This window comes from Tachyglossus aculeatus, chromosome 25, assembly GCF_015852505.1.
Source record: "Tachyglossus aculeatus isolate mTacAcu1 chromosome 25, mTacAcu1.pri, whole genome shotgun sequence".
Classification (NCBI taxonomy): domain Eukaryota; kingdom Metazoa; phylum Chordata; class Mammalia; order Monotremata; family Tachyglossidae; genus Tachyglossus; species Tachyglossus aculeatus.
Window position 1 is genome coordinate 5,607,288 of NC_052090.1, and position 18,257 is coordinate 5,625,544.

General features: G+C 43.5%; 1 protein-coding gene across 1 annotated transcript in view; it reads left to right on the forward strand.

Annotated features, from left to right (window-relative positions):
- The window catches only part of TTC39C (tetratricopeptide repeat domain 39C), an 87,217-nt gene that overhangs the window by 31,371 nt on the left and 37,589 nt on the right, over positions 1-18,257 (forward strand). The window contains exons 2-3 of the mRNA XM_038766537.1: positions 9,441-9,489; positions 10,491-10,619. Of these exons, the coding sequence (XP_038622465.1) occupies positions 9,441-9,489; positions 10,491-10,619 (178 nt within the window). The remainder of the gene's footprint in view (positions 1-9,440; positions 9,490-10,490; positions 10,620-18,257) is intronic.

The following is an 18,257-nucleotide window of genomic DNA, read 5'->3' on the forward strand; positions in this document are numbered from 1 at the left end:
ACCACTAGAGGTTTTGAGGAGGGGGAAGATCTGCCTGAAGGATGTTTCAGAAAAATAATAATAATGATGGTATTTAAGTGCTTACTGTGTGCCCAGCCCTGTTCTAAGCACTGGGGGAGATACAAGGTTATCAGCATGCCCCAGGTGTGGCTCACAGTATTAATCCCCATTTTACAGATGTGGTAACCGAGGCACAGAGAAGTTACGTGATTTGCCCAAAGTCACACAGCTGACAAGTGGCGGAGCGGCATTAGAACCCACCACCTCTGACTCCCAAGCCTTTGCTCTTTCCACTAAGCCACACTGCTTCTCTTAAAGTGGAGGCTGGAGGCAGGGAAGTCATTGAGGAGGCTAATGCAGTCAAGTCAGGCTATGACAAGTACTTGCAAAGCTTAACTAGCATGCCTAAAACATAGGCTTCCTAATTATTTTATGGTTCTATGACCGCTCTGGTGAAAATTCCCAAGTAACAGTGATCTTTAGCCAGGTATTTACGTTGTGACATAAATTGGTCCTCGTTTTAATGTACTCCAACATGCACATTTCAGCAGATGTCTAGTAGATAAGGGAATTGAAGCCCAAACTGTACTCTTTTGGTATTAAAGCGCTGGGCTGGTAACATATGTTGTAAACGAGTATGTCAATGTTTTAATATTTTGAGTCACGTCCAGTCAGAAAATGAAGACGCGCTAGTAAAATCAGCTAAATTTATACGGTGTGCATTTCTCAAGTAGCCCTTTCAAACGAGGTTTTTAATTCGCTGCTTTTGGGTTTTCCCACAAACCCGAAAGACTAATAGTGGCAGTGGCAGTCTATAACCCATATAGACTATGAAGAATAGTTTTTTTTCCTTCTAGTTTTGTTACGATTTGCTGTTACTTAACCAGATATAACCCTTGATTGAATCCTTGATCTAGGTGGAAGAGCACCGACTGAAAATATTTCTTCCCTTTTCTAGTGATTTAAATACACCAGAAGACAGGGTTGTTGGGCAAGAATTTCAGTTGAGCAAATACTTACTCCTTTTTGAACAGCCCTAATCGAAAATGCAATGAGCGCTGATCAGACTGTGTTTATGTAAAGTATATCATGCTCCTTTTCTTTCCCTACCTGTAATTTATCCTAATGTCTTTCTCCTCCGTTAGACTATAAGCTCCTCTGAGAGCAGGGATTCTGTCTACTAACTGTATTGCATTCCTCAGGGGCTTAGAACAGTGATCTGCACAAACAAGTGCTCAATAAAAGTAATAATAAGAAGAATAACAATAATGGTATTTTTTAAATGCTTACTATGCACTAAACACTGTTCTAAGCACTGGGGTAGATACAAGTTAATCAGTCCCTGTCCCACATGAGGATCACAGTCTAAGGAGGAGGGAGAACAAGGATTGAAGTGACTTGCCTAAGGTCACACAATAAACAGTTAGTAGTGCTGAGATTAAAACCCAGGTCTTCTTACTTCTAGGCTTGTGTTCTTTCTGCTTGGCCATGTTGCTTCCTTTAAACACCACTGATTGATTGATTGATTGATTGAGTTATCATTCATGTCTTTGTTTTCCGTGTTTGGTTTGAAGGTGCCAGATTTTCAGTGGGTCTTTCAAATAAGGGCTCTCACATACGTATCAGTGAATTTTAGAGTGGTCATTAACTGTGGATTAGTTAGTTCCATGGAAGAACTAGCTACTCCTTTCCAGCAGAAGTAAAAGAAAAATAGGTTACAGAGCTTTAAAGTGAGTATTGCCAGGCAGCCTGCCATCACCCTCATGAACTGCACTTACTGAGCCCCTGCTACTTTCAGACTGCTGTTCGAGGCATTTAGGAACAAACATTCAATAGAAAAAAAAATCACCATCTGTACTCTTGGAGAGCTTCAAATCAAATAGGAGAGACAAGCCGAGATAAATCACCCACTATTCAGCAAGGAACAGCAAAGATACAAGGGATAAAGAAAAAGCACAAGCAGTTAATAGATAATTCATTCATTCATTCAGTCATATTTATTGAGTGCTTACTGTGTGCAGAGCACTGTACTAAGCGCTTGGGAAGTACAAGTTGGCAACATATAGAGATGGTCCCTACCCAACAGTGGGCTCACAGTCTAGAAGGGGGAGACAGAGAACAAAACAAAACATAGTAACAGAATAAAATAAATAGAATAAATATGTACAAGTAAAATAAATAGAGTAATAAATATGTACAAACATATATACATATATACAAGGGAAGGAGTTAAGGCGGGGGGGATGGAGAGGGGGAGGAGGGGGAGAGGCAGATACGTACATGATTGCTAAGATGGCTGATGGAGTGACATGTCTTGGAAGGTGGGGGGTTAGTCAGGGAACGCTTCTTGGAGGAGGTGATTTTGCATGTGGGGAGGGATGCGGTTTGGCGTATTTGAAGCGGGGAAGAAGTGCCAACAGATACGAACGGTGGTTGGGAGACAGGAGAGACGTAAGCGAGGTTAGGAACTAAGTTGGGAGAAGCTAAACAAGCGTCCTTTCTCCATCCAAACTGGCACCACGGTAGTCCAAAAAATTGTCACATGGCTACTCGACTTCTGCATCGGCCTCTTTGTCGACTTTCCTGCTGCCTCCAGCCTCTCCAGTCCATACTTTGCTGCCGTGACATGCATCTCCCCCCTCCTCAAAAAAACCGCCACTGGCTGTGCATTCCTCTCCACATCAAGCGAAATTCCCAGTGATTGGCTTGAAGGCATCCTGCCTCCTACTCTTCTATTCCCCCTACCCATTGCACCTCAATTCATATCTTTCTCTACTCTCAATAATAATAACAGTAATAACAATAATAGCATTTAAGTGCTTACTGTGTGCCAGGCACTGTAATAATAAGAATAATGATGGCATTTATTAAGCACTTACTATGTGCAAAGCACTGTTCCAAGCACTGGGGAGGTTATAATAATAATAATAATGATGGCAGACTGTGAGCCCACTGTTGGGTTGGGACCGTCTCTATATGTTGCCAACTTGTACTTCCCAAGAGCTTAGTACAGTGCTCTGCACACAGTAAGCTCTCAATAAATACGGTTGAATGAATGGCATTTATTAAGCGCTTACTATGTGCAAAGCACTGTTTTAAGTGCTGGGGAGGTTACAAGGTGATCAGGTTGTCCCACATGGGGCTCACAGTCTTCATCCCCATTTTCCAGATGAGGGAACTGAGGTCCAGAGAAGTGAAGTGACTTGCCCAAATTCACACAGCCGACAAGTGGCGGAGCTGGGATTTGAACCCCTGACTACTGACTCCCAAGCCCGGGCTCTTTCCACTGAGCCACGCTCCTTCTCTGCAGCCTCGCTCCTTCACTGTACTACGCACTGGGATAGATACAGGATAATCGGGGTGGTCACTGTCCCTGTCCCCCATAGTGCCCACAGTCTTAATCCCCATTTTACAGATGAGGAAAGTGGGGCACAGCGAAATTAAGTGACTTACCCAGGGTTACCCAGCAGACAAATGGCAGAGGCAGGATTAGAACCCAGGTCCTCCGATGCCCAGGTCTGTGGTCTTTCAGCTAGGCGCGTATTTCCTGGTTCTCGTCGTTCTCTATGCTGACCTGTTGTTTACTCTCTCCCTGTTGCTCCCTTCACATCTGGCCTTATGTGGAACTTGGACTGTGTCCAATCTGATTATCTTATATCTACCCCAAAACTTAGTACAGAACCTGGCGCATAGTAAGTGCTTAACAAACACCATTTAAAAAAAAAATGAGAGAGACGTGGGGTCTAATTCCAGATCTGCTGCTCGTCTGCTCTGTGACCCCGGGCCAGTCACTTAACCTCTCTGGGCTTCAGTTTTCATACTCGTAAAATGGGCCTAAGGTAGATTGTGAGTCCAAAGCGGGACAAGGACGTTATCTGATCTGATACCTTTATATCTGCCCCAACAATTAGCACAGATCAGTTCTTTAGAAATGCCATAGTTATTAATGATACTTACCAGAGTATTATAATTGTCAGAATTTCTGTTATAGTACCATACCCAGACTTCGAATATAAGGCAAACAGCAGAGGGAGTAAAATACTTAATTACACAATTGAAATAGCCGGGCTTGGCCCAAAGCATAGGCAACTTTAAAACATTGCACCCAACGTGAAGGAGAAAGTGTGAGCCAGGACCTCGGAGAGACTCGAGATTTCTACAAATCTTGAGTAATTTCTCTTTCTGCATGCTCTGATCGGTCTTAGAGCTTCTGTTAATTAATGGCCACTTCCTCCCAGAAGGTCTGAAATCCCTAAGAGCCTCTGGGTTATGTAATCCCTTGCCTGGAACTGAACTTTGTTGCCAGAAAGGAGTTCCCATTCCACTTCTGCTTCATTTCTTAATCAGTCCAGGCTATATAACCTATACTCTCTACTGATTGATGTAGCATATACGTAATATTTAATAGAAATTCTGACATTTATAAAACTCTGGTAAGTATCATATGTGTATATATATCTATACCATCAGTCAATCTATGGTATTTATTGAGCACTTAGGGTGTGCAGAATACTTGCCGAAGCGCTTGGGAGCAGACAATATAGCAGAGTCGGTAGACACATTCCCCTGCCCACAAGCTGCTCACAGTCTAGAGTGGGAGATAGATATTAAAATAAATTATGGACAGGTACAAAAGTGAATGGGGTGAATAAAGGGTACACATAACTAGTGCGAGGTTGATGCAGAGGGGTGAGGGAGTAGGGTAAATGAGGGCTTTGTTGGGAAAGGCCCTTGGAGAAGACGGGATTTTAATAAGGCTTTGAAGTTGTGACTTCAAGACGTCTAGACTGTGAGCCCACTGTTGAGTAGGGACCGTCCCTTGTACTTCCCAAGGGCTTAGTTCAGTGCTCTGCACACAGTAAGCACTCGATAAATAATGACTGAATGAATGATGTAGTGAAGAGACCCTCAAGAGACGTGTTTTTGCTGATTCTGGAGAATGGATGGGTCCTTTAGGGTTTAGCCATGATGTTGATGAAGTGGTCCCTGTACCTTGAAACCAGCTCACACTTCCTTGAGCCCTCCATTACTTTTTGCCCATGGACTTTTTTTTAACAAAATGATAATAAAAGTGCCTTTATTGCAATCTGAAGGGGAGAGATTGCCGGGGAATAACTACTGGTGTTTAGTGAGTTCTGTTGGGCCTGGCTATATATAACATTTTGAGTTAACAGTGGGACCGGAAGAGTTTTCAATTTGCCCTTTGTCTTGGACAGAGTACTTCCTTGAAAAATCAATAACCATAGATTCCTCTGGAGTTGTGAATTTGCACATGACAGCGTTTAAGATGTAAAATATCACAGTCAAATGTAAACTGCCAGTATATGGCTAGGCTAAGAAAGTGTGGGAAATATTGCTTCAGCATCTGGAGCAACTGGAAACCTAGATCCTTTTGGATTTAATATGTTTTTGAGGGGTGGCTCATAAAAACCGACTTCATTAAAATGCTTGTTTAGTGTTGGAAGTGAGATGCCCATAATTTTTCCAGATGGCGTGAAAATGTTCAACGTGGATCTCTGCTGTACCAACTGGATGGAGGAATTAATTCCCTCAGAGAGATTGTTATTGATGAAGTATCTGAAGGACAGAGTGAGATAATATGAATTGAAGGCCAACAAGCTGGTTTAGATGGAATTGCTTTCTAACAAGCGGTCTGATTTGGAAGAGAATCTGCCTCTGGTAGACTCAGTCAAAGGTGGTTATTGAACACTTACTGTGTGTAGAGCACTGTGCTAAGCCCTTGGGAGGGTACAAGGCAACAGAGTTGGTTGACATGTTGCCTACCCAGAGCAAGTAGAAGTAATATATACTATGTGGAATAATTTTGGTCATTTCCCTTCTGTTTTCAAAAAGAACAATGTGCCACTGGTTTTGACACCTGTCTACATGTTTTGTTTTGTTGTCTGTCTCCCTCTTCTAGACTGTGAGCCCGTTGTTGGGTAGGGACCGTCTCTGTATGTTGACGACTTGTACTTCCAAGCACTTAGTACAGTGCCCTGCACACAGTAAGCGCTCAATAAATATGATTGAATGAATGAATGAACTAATCTTTAATGTTGTCATTTTAAAGCCTAGACAGAAAAGCATCATGGTCTCATGGAAAGATCACGGGCCTGGGAGCTAGAGGACCTGGGTTCTAATCCCAGCTCTACCATTTCCTGTCATGTGACCTTGGGCAAGTCACTTCATTCATTCATTCAGTCGTATTTATTGAGCGCTTACTGTGTGCAGAGCACCAAACTAAGCACTTGGGAAGTCCAAGTTGGCAACATATAGAGACGGTCCCTACCCAACAGCGGGCTCACAGTCTAGAAGGGGGAGACAGACAACAAAACAAAACATATTAACAAAATAAAATAAAATAGAATAAATATGTACAAATAAAATAAATAGAGTAATAAATACGTACAAACATATATACACATATACAGGTGCTGTGAGGAGGGGAAGGAGGTAAGGCCCACTGTTGGGTAGGGACTGTCTCTATATGTTGCCAACTTGTACTTCCCAAGTGCTTAGTACAGTGCTCTGCGCACAGTAAGCGTTCAATAAATATGATTGATTGATTGATTGATTGATTGGGGAGGAGGGGGAGAGGAAGGAGGGGGCTCAGTCTGGGGAGCTTCATTTCTCTGTGCCCTAGTTTCCTCATTTGTAAAATGGAGATTCAACGCCTGCTCTCCGTCATACTTAGAATGTGAACCCTGTTGGGATAAGGACTGTGTCCAACCTGAATACCTTGGATCTGCCCCGATACTCAGTACAGTGCTGGGTACATAGTAAGCGCTTAACAAATACCACAGTTGTTATTATTCTTATCATTGTTTTATTGCAGTAGTGTTTCCCAACCCAGTGAGTCCTGAGAATTTCGATGCTCTGCCACCTTTTATTTTGCTGCAGGTGTGCTAAAGCACTGCTTGTTTCCCCCTTCCTCCTCTCCTTCCTCCCGTGGGTTCTAATCCCAACTCCACCACATGGCTGCAGTGCGACCTTGGGCAAGTCACTTTACTTCTCTGTGCCTCAGTGTCCTCATCTGTAAAAAGAGGATAAGAGTGCGAGCCCCGTGTGGGACAGGGACCGTGTCCAACCTGATTAACCTGTGTCTACTCCAGTGCTTGGCACATAGTAAGTGCTTAACGAGTTTCATTATTTAATGTTCACTTTTAATATTCACTTTATTCAGTATTCAATTTAATATTCACTATTATTATCATTCTTCTGGCAAGCGGGAGATGGGGCAGAAGGGGCATAGCTTCCTTAATCGAAAAGTTGGGAAGGAGGGAGCTAGAGTAACTGCAGCTCTGGGTGTCTTGGTTTAGCAGGTTCTTAAAAACCTATTCCATTAGTGTAACCCTAGGTAAGGAGGGCCCTGGCCTGCAATTCTCAGGAATTGTCAGGGACTCTAGCTGGGTGATGACTTGACACCCGTCCACATGTTTCGTTTCGTTGTCTGTCTCCCCCTTCTAAACTGTGAGCCCGTTGTCGGGTAGGGACCGTCTCCATTTGTTGCCAACTTGGGCTTCCCAAGCGCTTAGTACAGTGCTCTGCACACAGTAAGCACTTAATAAATACGATTGAATGAATGAATAAATATGCATGAGGCAGGCAGGAACTTTAATTTTCGAGCAGAAAAGAACCACTGAACAGCAGAAAGCTTCCTATAGAACGACACGAAATTGAGGCCATTTGGCCGTACATTTTCACAGAGTAGCTGACGCTGAAAAACTTGCGATTTTGTGCAGCTCCCAAGAAGGTAATATGCTCCTGGTTTTCAGAAGCATCAACCGTAGCAGCAGGCAAGGGAAGCAGGTTTAAACAGCATCCAGAGTTGGGTATATTTAGATTTACTGAACCTGGGACACGGGCAGGGCAACTTAAAGGCGCAGCCGGAATGAATTTCAGATCTCAGTCTTCCCTCAGCTGCAGAGAGCGGCAGCAATGGTGAAAGATAATCAATCGGTATATATATTGAGTGCCTACTATATACTAAGCACTTGGAAGAGTACAGTAGAACAGAGTTGGTAGACACAGCCCTGCCCACAAGCAGCTTACAGTCTAGAGCGGGCGACCTTTCCCATATGTGGTGTAGATGACACTACCATCCTTCCCATCTCACAAGCCCACATCCTTGGTGTCATCCTCGACTCCGCTCTGTCACTCACCCCTCACATCCGTCACCAAAACCTGCCGGTCTCACCTCCACAACATTGCCGAGATCCACCCTGTCCTCTCCATCCAAACCGCTACCTTGCTGGTTCAGTCTCTCATCCTCTCCCAACTGGGTTACTGCATCAGCCTCCTCTCTGATCTCCCATCCTCCTGTCTCTCCCCGCTTCAGTCTATACTTCACTCTGCTGCCCGGATTATCTTTGTGCAAAAACGCTCTGGGCATGTCACTCCCCTCCTCAAAAATCTCCAGTGGCTGCCTGTCAACCTAAGAATCAAGCAAAAACGCCTGACTTTCGGCTTCAAGGCTCTCCATCACCTTGCCCCCTCCTACCTCACCTCCCTTCTCTCCCTCTACAGCCCAGCCCGCACCCTCTGCTCCTCTGCTGCTAACCTCCTCACTGTACCTTGTTCTCGCCTGTCCTGCCGTTGACCCCCGGCCCACGTCCTCCCCCTGGCCTGGAATGCCCTCCCTCTACACATCTGCCAAGCTAGCTCTATTCCTCCTTTCAAAGCCCTACTGAGAGCTCACCTCCTCCAGGAGGCCTTCCCAGTCTGAGCCCCCTTTTTCCTCTCCTTCCCATCCCCCGCCCTACGCCCTTCCCCTCCCCACAGCCCCTGTATATATGTTTGTACAGATTTATTACTCCATTTATTTTACTTGTACATATTTACTACTCTATTTTGTTAATGATGTGCAAATAGCTGTAATTCTATTTATTCTGATGGTTTTGACACCTGTTCACATGTTTTGTTTTGTTGTCTGTCTCCCCCTTCTAGACTGTGAGCCCGTTGTTGGGTAGGGACTATCTCTGTATGTTGCCGACTTGTACTTCCCAAGCGCTTAGTAGAGTGCTCTGCACACAGTAAGCGCTCAATAAATACGATTGAATGAATGAATGAATATAGCCCTATAACAATAATAGTAGCAATAACTATGACATTTAAGTGCTTACTATGTGTCAAACACTGTTCTAAATGCTGGGAGTAGATACAAGATAATCGGGTTTTTGGTTTTTATTATGTTTAAAAATTTGACTCCATATGTTGTGTTGGTTTTAATGAAATGTTCTGATAATTGTGGCTATGGGATTTCTTTTTTTGTCTTTTAGGGAGAATTTCATTATCCTGAGAAGTCGCCTGATTTCCTAGTTCCATCTAATTTTCAGATTTATTCAGTCATCCTGTTACTTGAAAATATTATAAAAAGTGGTCATCAGAATGAATGGAGGAATAACATTTTTCCCTTTTTTTGTTTTGTTTTTTTTGGACAGGAATCATAGTCCATTAATGAGCTTCGGAGCCAGCTTTGTCAGTTTTTTGGTAAGTTGATTTGGTGGGAAAGAACGAGAAGGGAATAAACAATTTAATCTTCAAGATGGGAGAAGGGTAAGTAGGTAGGAGGCTTCTCCATCTATTTCTTTCAGCAGTTTAATACGGTTCTCTGAGTTTCTTTAAAAAAGCAGTAAGTAATATCTCAGAACCAAGTTACTGTGGAAGGGAAGGTGGTTTCTAAAGAGGTATTACTGCCCTGTGTTCTTATTTCATTGGGACCACAGTCCACCTCTTGCTGGAAGAAGTCCAAATGGCTGGTTAGGCAGCGGCGTGATGGAGGATTTTGAGTCCAGGGTCAAAACTGATGTTTTTCATTATTATGCTACTAGTTAAACGCATACTAAGTATCAGTCACTGGCCTAAGCCTTGGAGTAGATTCAGACGAATCAGGTGGGAGACAGTCCCTGTTCCACACAAGACTCACAGTCTAAGTAGGGGAGAACAGGCATTAAATCCACATTTGACAGAGGAGGAAACTGAGGCACAGAGAAGTGAAGTGACTTGCCCAAGGTCCTATACAGCACCTGACAGAGTCGGGATTGAGACGCTACATCCCCCGACTTCCGGGAAAGGCCGCGATCCTCCTCGTCTAATTCCAAAGGCTTTGTTAGTGTGAGCACAATGTAACCAAAGCATGTCATTCAAGGGAGTGCTCCCCAAATTAAAACTCTTGAATAATTGCTGAAGATATTCTCCGCCAATATATTTATTAATACAGTTGAAATTTTCCCAAGTGCGGCAGTGTTCAGAGTTCATTTATATAATGAAATTGGAGTCATGCTGCTAAGGGCAATAGGGAGTTGCTGTTAAAGTTATGATTCTGGAATCTGGAAATTTTTATTAGATTTTATTAGTAACTGAAGGTCATTTTTGTCTAGATCAAATCGTTTAGGTTTTTTTTTTTTTGCTTTAGGGCTTTGTTGTGTCATGTTGTCTAAAATATCTGGCCATTTTTCACTTTAATATTTCCAAAATTTTTATTTTTAAAGAATGCTATGATGACATTTGAAGAAGAAAAAATGCAGTTGGCATGTGAAGACCTAAAAACTACTGAAAAACTGTGTGAGAGTGAAGAAGCTGGGGTTATTGAAACCATCAAAAACAAAATCAAGAAGAGCGTAAGTACAGCGTCGCAACGTATTATGAAAAGGGTCCGTTTCCACTTGACTGTGGCATTCCTACATGCTATGTCTCTGACATAGAAATGTAGATTTGTTCCGATGAGGATGCCACTTGTTTTTCCAGATTTGGAGTGATTTCTGAATGCAAAATGCTATTTTGGCCATTGCGATCACAGCACGGTGTAGCTGCTAGGGCACGGGCCTGGTTAAGTGGTATCTACCAACCTGGTTAACTCGTATCTACCCCAGGGCTTTCCAACAGTGCTTGGCACATAACAAGTACTATAATAATAATAATTGCTATTATTATGTTAATGAATTGATGCCTTAGAATGGCAACTGCTTTTATCCACTATGGACCGTACTCGGGTTTATGTATCAAGAGAGTTCATTTCTGAGGGGGCCGCACCAAAGTTTTGCCGACTTCCACTGGGCCTGTTTGAGTTTACTCCTTCCGCTATGCCATCCCGTGAGCATATTCTGGTAAAAACGTCTTTGGTCTTCCTATCTCCTTTCTGATGATGTTCTTTATTGGACTGACGATTCAAAAGAACACAGGACGTGACTCCAACATCTCTTTACTAAGTCGTGACTGACTCCAAACCATCATTCCTGTCCTGAGAAGTAGAAATGCCTAGTTGTTACATGCAAGCGGGTGCCTTAAATGAGTTTTAATGAGGATCAATATAACAATTAGCAGACACGTTTTCTGCCCATAGTGAGTGCTTAGAACAGTGCTCTGCACGTACTGAATGCTCAACAAATGCCATAGATAGATTCTTTGGTTCACACTGCTTCCTGATTACAGCCACCACCATATTTATGTGTAGGTGTGTATGTATGTATGTATGTGTGTATGTATATATATATATGTGTATATATATACATATACACACAACCTAGATATCCATTAAATGAGTTTTTATGAGGATCGACTTAGGAGCAGCGTGGCCTAGTGAAAAGAGCACGAGCCTGGGAGTTAAAGGACCTGGGTTCCAATCCCGGCTCTGCCGATTGCTTGCCGTGTGACCTTGGACAAGTCACTTCACGTCTCTGGGCCTCAAATTCCTCGTCTCTAAAATGGGAGTTCAGTACCTGGTCTCCCCCACAATGTGAGAGGCCCTGGAGGGACAGGGACTGTGTCTGACTTGATTAACCTATAGCTTAGAGCAGTGCTTGGCACATATGTACATATCTATAACTTATTTATTCAATCGTATTTATTTATTGAGCACTTACTGTGTGCAGAGCACTGTACTAAGTGCTTGGGAAGTACAAGTTGGCAACATATAGAGACGGTCCCTACTCAACTGCGGGCTCACAGTCTAGAAGTCTGTGAGGCGTCTAGGAGTCTAGTATAAATGTCTAGAACATTTATATTAATGTTCGTCTCCCCCACTAAATTGAAAGTTGGTTGTGGGTAGGGAATGCATCTGTTTATTGTTATATTGCACTCACCCAATCGCTTAGTCCAGTGCTTTTTACACAGTAAGCACTCAATACATTCGATTGAATGAACTCTCCCAATCGCTCTGCACACAGTAAGCACTCGATGCATTCAATTGAATGAATGAACATAGTAAAGGCTGAAAAAAACTGATAGTAAATAAAACAGTCAAGTTCAACCTGGTTGTCTAACTCGGTTGTTCCAGGGAACAGCTCGATGGATTACGAGGAACCCCGCGGGATCCTTTAGAGGTTTTCTGGCCCTAGGAGTTAGGACAGTTGTGCTGGGCTATTGAAAGGTTGCCTTGGCGCTAGCTCTGGGACCTCTCAATAATAGATGCGGATTCCTCCTCCCCCCGTAGATAGCGAACAGGCTTCCAATCTGTCGGCAAATCCAGGCCCACCCTGGCAACGGCCGCCTGGCGATTCGCCTCAGCCGGAGATATAACTGGTATGATTTGATACCTTACCCTCACACTTTGTGTTTTTGAATGGTATCGGTTAAGGCCTTACCGTGTGCCATTCCTTCATTCGATTGTATGTATTGAGCGCTTGCTTTGTGCAAAGCACTGTACTTGGCGCTTGGGAGAGTACGATGTAACAATTAACAGACACATTTCCTGCCCACAGTGAGTGCTTAGAACAGTGCTCTGCACATACTAAATGCTCAATGAATACCACTGATCGATTGATTCTTTGGTTCACACTGCTTCCTGGTTACAGCCACCCGTTTATGTGTGTGTATTTACGTATACACACACACACACACACACACACACACACACACACACACATATATGTGTATGTATATATATCTATATATAGATATATACATATTCATTCATTCATTCAATCGTATTTATTGAGCGCTTACTGTGTGCAGAGCACTGTACTAAGCAGTTGGGAAGTACAAGTTGGATATATGTGTCTGTATAGGTATATATACAACCTGGATATCCAGCCATTATTATTTGACCGGTAAATAGTCTGATGCATCAGTACAAGATGCCAAAACAGGAAGATATTATGTTCTCTCCACCACCAGTGAACAAGCGCTTAGTACAGTGCTCTGCACACCGTAAGCACTCAATAAATACGATTGAATGAATTGGGGGATTAAGGAGTCTCACATCCATTTTAAAGCAAGCATTTCAAAGCAAGCCAAACTAGCTGTCTTCCTCCCTTCAAAGCCCTACTGTGAGTTCACCTCCTCCGGGAGGCCTTTCCAGAGTGATACACCCCCCCCCCCCACCCCGTTTTCCTCTCCTCCTCCTCCTCCTCCTGTCGCCCCCCTCCCTCCGCCCTACCCCCTTCCCCTCCCCACAACACTTGTATATATTTGTACATTTTATTTGTATATATATACATTGTATATATTTGTACATTATTACTCTATTTTATTTGTACATATTTACTATATTTACTTTATTAATGATGTGTATCTAGCTATAATTTGATTTATTCTGATGGTGTTGACACCTATCTACATGTTCTGTTTTGTTGTCTGTCTCCCCCTTCTAAACTGTGAGCCCGTTGTTGGGTAGGGGACTGTCTCTATATGTTGCTGACTTGTACTTCCCAAGCGCTTAGTACAGTGCTCTGCACACAGTCAGCGCTCAATAAATATGAATGAATGAATGAATCCTGAAACATGATTAAAGAAAGGCCAGATGGGGAGAGAGAAGTTCACGAGTGTGAAAAGATGTTCAGCAGGAGTTGACGTGCTGCAAGGTTGTTGATTTTTTTTTTTTTGATGAAAACATCGGAATTGGAAAAATGCTTCACTAATGCTGAAAAATGACTATCCGAGTCAGCAGAATCAGCTTCTACTTTTGCTGCCTCCCGCAGCAGTTCATTATTATTCTACAGCTATTTTGGCGTTAGGCTTGAAATGGCTCTAATAAAGATTAAACAATAGTTTAATGACGTGTAATGTAGCAGTATATAGCACATGAAGGTATTTCCCATTATTTTTCCCCAGAGGTTTTAAAAGGGATCCCAGAACATAAAATATAAGTCTTTGGGACAACAGTATCCCATGATACAGGCACATTTTCCAGAAAAAATAAACCTGCTGTATCATGAGGGACACTTTAACCGGAGTGTTGGGGTGGGGAGGGATGGGAGAAGGGGGCGGAATTTGGGGGATGGGGAGGAAAGTGAGTAAGTAAGTGCTAGAGGGATTTTTGGTGTAATTTTTACTTAGAAGTAAGGTCCTATAGGTATGGCAGGGCAGTTCCTGGAACAGAACCAAACATATTGTGTGTCCTGTATCCTACACTAACCCACCACTCCTGATGCATCCCTGTTTTCGCGGAACTCATTCTGGTTTTCTCTTCCAACCCCATTTTATCGTCCAAAAGCAGCAAAAGGGATGGAGGCGCAGAGGGACCGAAGGGGGGGCGTACAGGTGTAACCCAGGGTACAGTCATTCGCTATACGGCCAGGTTTAGGGGACCACATTATGGCTGAATCATAAACCTCTCATCCCATCTGTGCCTCCACCGCTTAATAAAGCTAGTTGGGGAACATCATCAGGAAGCTGAGACGCAGTGAAGGGTCGGAGAGTGGGAAGTGGGGAGCCTAAAGGGGTGAGAGGGCCAAGGGAAGGCCTGAAGGAGTCTAGTGCTGGGAGAGGGAGGGTGAGGACAGATAAAGGGGATTTGGGGAGGGGAGAGGGAAGTAGGGAGTTTTGAGACTAAAAGTGAAGAGTTCCTTGGGAAGGGGGCTCGTTCAAGGTAAGGCCCAATTCTTTGCCTCATTCAACTTGGATGATCCCAGATTTTGATAACAACAACAATAATAATAATAATAATAATAATGGTGTTAAGCGTTTTCAATGTGTCAAGCACTGCTTTAAGCGCTGGGGTGGATACAAGATCATCAGGTTGGAAACAGTCTTGGGGCTCACAGTCTTAACCTCCAGTTTACAGATGAGGTCACTGAGCCCAGAGAAGTAAAGTGATTTGCCCAAAGGTCCCACAGCAGACAAGCCGGGATCAGAACCCAAGACCTTCCGAATCGCGTGTTATGGGTCATGTGTCATGGTCAGCAGTCGTTTTGAGTCCACCTCCCCAAATCCAAAGGCTGGATCCCACTTTTTTCCGTCCAGCCGTTTAGTAAGTTTCCAGCGCCTTCCGTGATGACTAGACACCTGACCTGAATGAAATCACACCCTGATGAATGAGAGATCATCTTTTTCCAAAGATCTAATAGTGGGTATTGTCTGCTTTTGCAGCCACAGAGCTCTGCGTTACTTCATTTTCTCCGTCTTATTATGGTATTTGTGAAGTGCTTACTATATGTTAAGCCCCGGAGCAGATACAAATCAATCAAGGTGGACACAGTCCCTATCCCGCATGGGGCTCAGCGTTTAAGGAGAGAGAATGGAATCCCCATTTTTCTTCTCTGAGGCACAGAGAAGTTAAGTGACTTGCACAGGGTCACACGGCAAACAATCGGCAGAGCCGGAATTAGCACCCAGGTCCTCTGACTCCCAAGCCTGTGCTCTTTTCACTAGGCCACACCGCTTCTCATTTTCTTCCTTCTCTTTGCCATGGCTGTTGGTATTAGGAAACCTGAATCTATTCCAGGTTGACAGTTGTACTTTGGAGAGCAAAACCACTTAATACCAAACAGAAATATTCTAATTGGACTTAAAGAAAAAAAATCCCCCTTTCTCTCCTCCTGTTCCTTTTTTCCTTTGAAACACCAAATGGATTCAGCCTGCTTTGTATTCTAAAAACAGAGGAGAATGGCCACGTTGGCATTTTCACCTGGGGATTTTTAAGCCTTGTTTCTCTAATCTAAATCTCCTTTGTCTGTTTTGCTTCCTTATTACAGCTTCAACTCCTTGAGGACATGGCTTATGCTTCCTTTGAATGAACGCCAAGTAGGCACCTGGTCAATGCAATTGATAGTGATGCTTTTAATTTGCTAGGTCATCACTCCCTTATTGTGAAAGAATACTAAACCTAGTGCATAGGAAAAATTAAAGATGATTATTGGAGGGAAGGAATGTATAAGAAGCTCTAAACTCTTTGCCACCTTTCACTTCCTTTCATAACAACATTGTTTCCTCCCCCTCAGAAGGCTTCCCCCCTTCCCGAGAGCCTCTTTCCCTCCGAGCATCCCTCCCCTTAACTCCTGCCCTGTTCTCTCCCGTTTATTTATATCCGAGTTATTCTTCCCCACAGCTAATAGCATCTCCCTAGCAGAAACACACAAATGCTCCGCGATGTTCTCTACCATCTTGTTCTGTCTTCTGATGCTGGCTCTTTTCCTGGTAGTTTTCTCTTCTCCTGCTCTCATCCTCCTCCCTCACCCCTGTTGATTGTTTTGCCCTCCGCTTTTTCCTCCTTCCTTGCCCCTGTGAACTTTGGTTGGATCCAAACGGTCTTTTCTGTCTTCCTTTAGTAACTCCACATCTGCTGTCCTCCTTTCCTTAGTGTCTGTCTGGTCTCTCCTTCCCTGCCTCCCTCTGCCATTACTCCATCATGATGCCAACCAAATATCGGTAGTTACTGAATGCTTACATTGGGTAACTCACCGTTACGAACACTTACCTTGTCAGTGCGCTGTACTAAGCACTTCAGAGAGTTTCAGTAGAGTGGGTAGACACAATCTCTGCCCTCAGAGAGCTCACAGGGTAGCAGCGGAGGCAGCTATAAAAATTGATTACGGGGAAGGGAACAACTGAATATCAGGGTATGTAGAGAAGTCCTGGGGAGGAGGGGTGACTAGCCTAGTGTTTAGCGAGTGGACTAAGTGCAAGGGGGAGGAAGCAGAGAGGGAATGAGCGCTTAGTCAGGGAAGGCTTCCTGAGAGAGATTTGAAGGTGGCGGAGAGTGCTGGTCTGTTGGAGATATGTGGCGGGGGGAGGGGAGGGTGCGACTTGTCTGCTGTGTGACCTTGGGCAAGTCACTTCACTTCTCTGTGCCTCAGTTACCTCATCTGTCAAATGGAGATGAAGACTGTGGGACATGGACTGTATCCGACCTGATTACCTTGTAGCTATACCAATACAGTAGTTTGCACATAGTGAGTGCTTAACAAATACCACAGTTATTATCCCTATCATTATTGTTATCACTTCTCTGTGCCTCAGTTACTTCATCTGTCAAATGGAGATGAAGACTGTGACACATGGACTGTATCTGACCTGATTACCTTGTATCTATACCAAAACAGTAGTTTGCACATAGTGAGTACTTAACAAATACCACAGTTATTATTACTGTGATTATTATCATTTCTCTGTGCCTCAGTTACCTCATCTGTCAAATGGAGATGAAGACTGTGGGACATGGACTATATCTGACCTGATTACCTTGTATCTATACCAAAACAGTAATTTGCACATAGTGAGTGCTTAACAAATGCCACAGTTATTATTACTATCGTTATTGTTATCACTTCCCTGTGCCTCAGTTACTTTATCTGTCAAAGGAGATGAAGACTGTGGGACATGGACTATATCTGACCTGATTAACTTGTAGCTATACCACTACAGTAGTTTGCACATAGTGAGTGCTTAACAAATACCACAGTTATTATTACTATCATTACTGTTATCACTTCTCTGTGCCTCAGTTACCTCATCTGTCAAATGGAGATGAAGACTGTGGGACATGGACTGAATTATTATTATTATTATTATAACAGTGCTTGACATATTCATTCATTCGTTGTCATATTCATTGAGCGCTTACTGTGTGCAGAGCACCGTACTAAGCGCTTGGAAAGTAGAGTTCAGCAATAAAGAGAGACGATCCCTGCCCACACCGGGCTTACAGTCTAGAAGGGGGAAAACAGACATCAAAAGTCAACAGGCATCAATATAAATAAACAGAATTATAACTATATGCATATATACAGTAAGTGCTGTGAGATGGGAAGAGTGGGGGAAGAACAAAGGGAGTGAGTTGATGTAGAAGCACGGGGGAGCTGAGGAAAAGGGGGGCATATAGTAAATGCTTAAGTACTACTATAATAATAAGTATTTATCAGTGGAGATAAGGCGGTTACCTGAGCTTCAGTATTGGGGTCTAGTGGGGGAATGTAATAGGGCAGTGCCCCTATCACCCCTAAACACCCCCTATCTTACCCCACCTCTCATTCCTGCCGAAGAAGTGAGTTGGACCTTGCGAAGAGGAGCGGAAAATACCTCACCTTTGTCCTGTCCCTCTT